The sequence below is a fragment of the Triticum dicoccoides genome, chromosome 2B (genome assembly GCF_002162155.2).
Source record: "Triticum dicoccoides isolate Atlit2015 ecotype Zavitan chromosome 2B, WEW_v2.0, whole genome shotgun sequence".
Lineage (NCBI taxonomy): Eukaryota > Viridiplantae > Streptophyta > Magnoliopsida > Poales > Poaceae > Triticum > Triticum dicoccoides.
In genome coordinates, this window is record NC_041383.1 from 475743134 (window position 1) to 475749218 (window position 6085).

Here is a 6085-nt window from a genome sequence, read left to right on the forward strand (position 1 = left end):
GAATGGTGGACGCCCACCCACCACCAACGGATCGGTCCAATCCATTCCAAGCCACCGGTAGGTACGCACGCACGGACTGTGGACCGGGTCCAGGCATACCGGCAGGCCCTCCATGGATCACTGCTCCAAAGATTCTGCCTACCCGTGGAGACAAAGACGGAGGGGCTCGCCAAATGGAAATCACTCCTGGTTTACGCCGGGAGGCAGCTCCTCAGAGGCTGTAGGGTCCAGGGGTTTATGTATTGCAGTATTGCAGATCTGATGTTTACTGCACCACCCCCCCACCGTGCTCGATGAGCCACACGACTAATAGAAAAATGACAGCACGGCACGGAACAGCACTGCACAGGCAGGCAAAGCATCATGTGATAAATTTTTGAATGAAACGAATTTGTCATCGGAGCAGGTTCACATGAATGAATGGCTCAGATTTGTTTGCATGCCTGTATTATTTTTGCACCTCAATTGCCAAATCTAACAATTTGACCAAGCTGGAAAGGAAAATCTCTATCTTGTACATATATGATAATAAGTTGGGAAAATGCCTCGTCCTGTAGTATGGTGACACCAAGCTGGAGAGGAACGATGGTGATTAAGTTGTGCCGTCCTCTGGTCCTGCGAGGGATCACAACAAAGTGAGCCCTTTGTTTTATCGATGGGATCAAGTGGGTGAAAGGGTTGTGCCATGAATCAACAAACTGGGGAGTGGGAAGGGGTATGATGTACCTTTTGGAAGTGTGTTTGGCTGCTTCAAGGGTTCTCTGGCTAACGCGCCACGCTAATCATCCAATGAGAATCCCTGCAGGACAGCCACATAGATCAGCTTGAAACACAAGGACAATAAGGTTGGATCAAAAGCAGAGAGCAGAGCAACGCCTATGTAATGGTTTGTAGAATAAACTGAAGGGCGGCCCACTCTTGGTAAACTGTGGACGAGATGCTGACACTGACCTCGGCAGGATCAAACTTTGCACCCAGGCTGCTCAGTTTAGCATGAGCCTCCGCATAGTCATTAAAGAATGCTTCTTCGTCTGCTGCATATTTCTCTGCATAGACCTGAAAGCGTTGTGGATTCTTATGCAGTCAGTTCAGGAATTATTTCACTCTCATAGGATGCCGAGAACATACAGTTTGAGCATCAGACTCACCTTGAATGCTGGGTCCTCAAATAATGCAGCATCTGTAGGCAACACAAGAAGATCCTGATCTCTTTTCTCTTTTATCTCCTAAAGTATCGCTACCAGCTCAGATCTAACAAACCAGATGAATTGTCCAGGCATGTCAAGTATTGAACGGGGCACTTACCTTGAAGTAACTGTTATCAAACTTCAGCCATTCAGCTGTCCATGATTGTCCACCAGGTGCACCAGGACCATTTTTCTGTCAAAGCAAATAATGGAAGAACATTACTCACGCAGGCAATTCACTTGTACATCTACATGGAGCAAGGTGCACACAGCATTAATGTTTTGAAGCGGGTACCATAAGGACTGTTTGGAAAAAAAAATTGCATATCTCAACTGACACCATCAGATGTAAACAAAGGCTAAGAAACATTATGTAAAGTGTACAAATCTTGAAAACAAGCACAGCTAGTTCCCAAAGAGATTTTAAGTGTAATTTTAAGTATGCAAATTTCCAGCAGTGGTCAAAATGATACTGCAACATGCTATGCAATCGTTAACCTGGGAATTACAACATCCAGGGTAGCATATATATACACAGAAAAGTTAAGAACAGCATACAGTATATTTTGTTTCAGGTTTCCCCCAGCCACTCCGTTCGGGCCTAGACCTTCCAAGTGTATGTGCCCCAGACAAAGCAACGATTTCCTGCAGATACAGCGTACACACAGCTCAACAACGCCAGCCAAAACAGCATGGGCAAACAGGTGACACAGATCATTATTTGCATACCTTGTCATCAAGGCCCATTCTGTAGAATACCAGCCTCAAGTGGTCAGCAGGAGCACTCGGGCCAGCATCTGTAAAAACATAAATAACACATAATTGAAGAATTAGCAATCATCATATTAAATGCATTTATCAATACACAGGTGCCTTTTTTATCTCCAAATTATTAATAACAACTCTGTGCTTTTGATGTGGTGATGGAATTATCAGTAAGATTATGGAGATAACGAATACACTTGGTTTACTGCAAAGCAGTCAGGGGATGTTTCGCATCTTTGAAACATATTTACAAACTCAAAGATGAGAGAGAGAAGGATATACAGAACACAACGAGCTGGAATATGCAGTGAACAAGATTTCTAACCAGGAAGCTTCCCTTCAGGTGGACACTGCTCAGGTCCTGTGACATCAACCCGTCCATATTTCATTGGAATCTTTGGGCCACCAGCTTCCTGGTACCAGATTGAGAAAAGAAAGGAAATTAGGTCTGAATACAGTATTGATATATTAATTCTAACCTAGACAGATACAGTGGGGCAAAGGTCAGACCTCAATTGCTGTAGCACTTGCCAACTGGAATAAATCCGCATAAGTTATACTCGGGTATTTGTCCTTGATAGGTTGCACAAGCTTTAGAGCATTTACCAAACCTTTAAGGATACCCGATCAGGACTTTCAGTTACTAGCTGTTGACATAGGAGGAACAAAGAAATGTACTCGGGAAAATCCAGGTAACTGTACCGGCATTGGCTCCATGCTTCAGTTCAACGTCAAATCTTAAACTTCCATTAGCCCCACCTCGTTCTGGCCAGTCCTTAATATTTTTGTCATATGTGCCAGAATCATGCCAACCCAAACGAACCTTGATGCAACAAAACAAATAACAATTAATAATCTTGGAGCGGATATAGAAAACTGATATGTATTAGAATGGTAAACTAAAGCAAAAATGGCCCTGTACCGATGCATTGCACTAAGTAGTTGCATCAAAATGAAAAGTTTCACTTCTATGATTTTTCGTTTTGAAAAGTTCCAGTGGGCAGTGCTTATTTGGACAGATGGCATCCCTATCTATGCCTTAAGCTTTTTTGACTGCCAACTGGAAAGAAAATATCTAAGATTGTTACTGACAAGGATAAACTTCCTATGACCATACAAAGGTAAAATACAAGAAAATGTGGTATATAGTCTGCATAAAGACTAAAGAGTGCAGTTGATAATGCTCTTCATCTGTGTAATGTCGATGCAACATTTGTTACTATGACATAACGTTCATAACAGAAGGGTTATTGTGCAAGGGTAAGGTTCGTCTAGAAATTCCCTTCCCCAGACCCCACCTTGTGTGGGAGCTTTCAGCACTGGGTGCACCCTTTTACATAAGGTTCATATCAGACAATGCCCTTTAAATACTCTGCACGGTTTGATGGCTAATTAACTGAAGTCTTCTCATATCCTGATTGGTCAAATCTCGTCACACTTCATTCTATTAAATTACAACAAATGTCTCATGTGTAACCATAACATTTTCAGTATAGCAGGGCTAGGCTCCATACATAAAAAAAAGGAAGCATATTAAGCTCCACAGTGAAGAAATGGAACTAGATGGGCCAATGGACGCTAGAGCCTGGCACAAATAACACAAGAAAATCACTTGACACAGAGTCTAATTCAGAAAGTTGTTGCGGTTTGTCCAGTGGAGATATATGTTGGCAAGCCTTTTTGAGAGGCAAACTGTCTAACAAAGCACTTTATGATGTTAAAATCCCAGCACTGCTCTAAGGATCGAATTCACCTTACTGTCCTAATTGACGACGCTGATGCAAGGCATAAATTCCTAGTATAGTAGCCTAAAAGCGTGCCATCGCCGTGTCGCTATGAGGTAGTACCATACCAGGATGGGGTGGCAGTGGGTTGTGTTGAGCAGCTCCCTGATGTCCTCGCGCGCGGCCTTCAGCTGTGCCGCGTCCGACGCCGCTGCTATGCACCTCACCGATCGCCCCCTCCCCGCCGACTTGGCCTTCTGCGATCACACACATAACCAAACACAAGTCAGCAACAAGAACATTTGGGTCCAAATCCTGGGCCGCCCGAACCTAACCGACACAGACCTGGGAGGGCCGAGACGACGCGGCGCGGAGGCTGACGAGGCGGAGAGCCGGGGAGGACGAGGATGAGGAGGGGAAGAAGGCAGAGCTGGATGGCCCGGCGCGGCGGCCGGCCGGGAAGCGGCCGGACGGAGCGGCGGCGCGGAGGGTGGCGGCTGCGGCGAGACGCTCGGCCATGCTGATGGGTGGTGGGTTGGTGAGAGTAAACCGTAGACCGTGGCCCTTTGGAATGAGGGAGGAGCTGCGGCTGGTTGACTGCTTTGAGAGGGAGGGCCAGCTCAGCACGGCTCCTGGGTTTTGAGGGGGTTTTCCTCGGCTCTTGCGGTTGGTGTCGCAGGCTCGGGGTTGGGGAAGAGGTTGGTTGGTCGGAGTGGAGGGGTGTCATGATCTTGAACACTAGAACAGCTAATTTTCAGAGAATTTCAGTAACTAGACCCGAATTGGAGGGAAAAGCTCGCTAGGGTTCTATCGTCAAGAAAAGGAAAGTGGACCAACCACTTGGCGGCTAGGGTTTATACCTGATTACAATGCGATGCCCAACGTAACTGAAATTCAGGGCTTTATTACAGTCCAAAGCAGTGGTAAGAACATATGTAAAGTAACTACAAACAATGCTATGTTGTTTCAGTTGAAGTGTCTCAATTATATGCTATATAAGTGAGGGCTAGGCGGAGTGCATACCCCGCCGCTTGCCACCCCGACATCGGCGGCCACGCTAGCCGTCGCCCTCTGCTCGTGAGGCGGCGCCACCAAACCGTCGCTCGCCGGTCCCGGCCGCGACGGCCACCCCAGCTACGGTGTGCACTATCGCGTCGCAAGAGTGTTAGACCCGTTCCGACCACCACTGGTTCCTCGCCGCCGCCGGCTGGTAGTTACTCTCCTTCCTTCAAGTTTTTCGTTGGTGCCCAGGTATGCAGCAGCTTTCGCCCTGATGCATGTTGATCTTGATGCATGGTAGCCTCACTCTTCTGTTGTCGCATGGTAACCTCCCCCTTTTGTTGATGCATCCCTGCTCCATCTTCTTGCCGTTGCCTTGTTGCTTGCTTTGATTGTCGCTCTGGTGGACCATGTTTGCCCCATGGAAGGCTTGCGTTTCCAGGATGCTATGCTGGCGAAGTATGGTTGTGGCACTGTTGAGGCTGTTGCTGGTCGTTGCCAGCCGGCCGACGTTCTCGCCGCCGTGCTTAAGGACGACGTCTTCTTTTCGCCGGAGTTCTTTGCTTCTCTTCTGGTCAGCTGGTCCGGTGGCTTCGCCAACGGCTATGCTGCCAGGGCCCAGCAACCAGGTTGTTTCTTTTTCCGGGTCGCTCATGCGTGTATTGCCAAAGAGATAGTGCTCCGCGATTCCTGGAAATCCGGTTTGCTCTACGTCAGGATGTCACTTTCTGACTTGGACCCTGGTTCTGTCCCTTTGGCTTCTCCTCGGACGGTTGCACGAGGCCCGGTCTGGGCTGCCAACTCCAGGTTGCCGTCGTTGCTTGGCCCGGCTCCGAGGTTGGGTCACGTCGCTGCTCAGGTGCAATCGATTGATATCCCGCCGCAGGCGGCCCGTGCCCAGGTTTTCGGGGTCTCTGGCGCGGATCTGCATGCCTTGGAGGTCGGGCGGGCGCTTGACCTCCCCGTGTGTAATCAAGTGCTTGGCCTTAATTCGTCGCGTTTACCGGCGTCGCCGCCCACTGGCCAATCGGCTGCCTCGCTTTGCCCCCCTCCTCCCGCTGATCCTCCTTGTCCCGCTCTGCCGCCCATTCAGCCCCTGCCGTCCCCGCATGCGCTAGCTCTAGGCCGCCTCTCTCTCGTCATGCGTCCTTCAAAGACGCTCTGGTCTCGGGTTATGCCCCGTCACCTGTAGCTGCATGCTCATCTGCGCCAAATCGCCTTTTCTGAGATGGTAAGCCAAGAGACCTCCATCGTCGCTGTTACCGATGCCTCTCATATAGCCATTACAGGCGGGATTGTAGGGATCCGGCTGTTTGCTAGCTTTGTAGGAGGGTTGGTCACCTTAGTTTTCAATGTGCCTTTCACTTCCTGAGCGCTAACCCTAGGCCTCTCTCCCAGGCTTTATATACC

The 6085-nt window shown here is 48.7% G+C and overlaps 1 protein-coding gene across 1 annotated transcript; it reads right to left on the reverse strand.

Annotated features, from left to right (window-relative positions):
* Positions 1-348: 348 nt before the first annotated feature.
* LOC119364322 (probable L-ascorbate peroxidase 7, chloroplastic) lies at positions 349-4291 on the reverse strand. The gene is made up of 12 exons (XM_037629779.1): positions 4022-4291; positions 3805-3933; positions 2655-2775; positions 2463-2563; positions 2278-2365; positions 1917-1984; positions 1746-1832; positions 1306-1380; positions 1149-1226; positions 952-1056; positions 727-799; positions 349-615 (listed from the first exon to the last, which is right to left on the reverse strand). Exons 1-11 carry the CDS (start codon positions 4193-4195, stop codon positions 779-781), a joined length of 1047 nt encoding a protein of 348 aa, XP_037485676.1. The 5' UTR covers positions 4196-4291; the 3' UTR covers positions 349-615; positions 727-778.
* Positions 4292-6085: the final 1794 nt, after the last annotated feature.

Bases quoted from the DNA above. Each gene is read 5' to 3' on its own strand.
- LOC119364322 (XM_037629779.1), bottom strand. From the start codon at position 4,195: ATGGCCGAGCGTCTCGCCGCAGCCGCCACCCTCCGCGCCGCCGCTCCG. The intron at 2,564-2,654 runs GTACAGTTACCT...GTATCCTTAAAG, and splicing joins GAAGCATGGAGCCAATGCCG to GTTTGGTAAATGCTCTAAAG. The intron at 1,057-1,148 runs GTGAGTCTGATG...CAACGCTTTCAG, and splicing joins TTGAGGACCCAGCATTCAAG to GTCTATGCAGAGAAATATGC.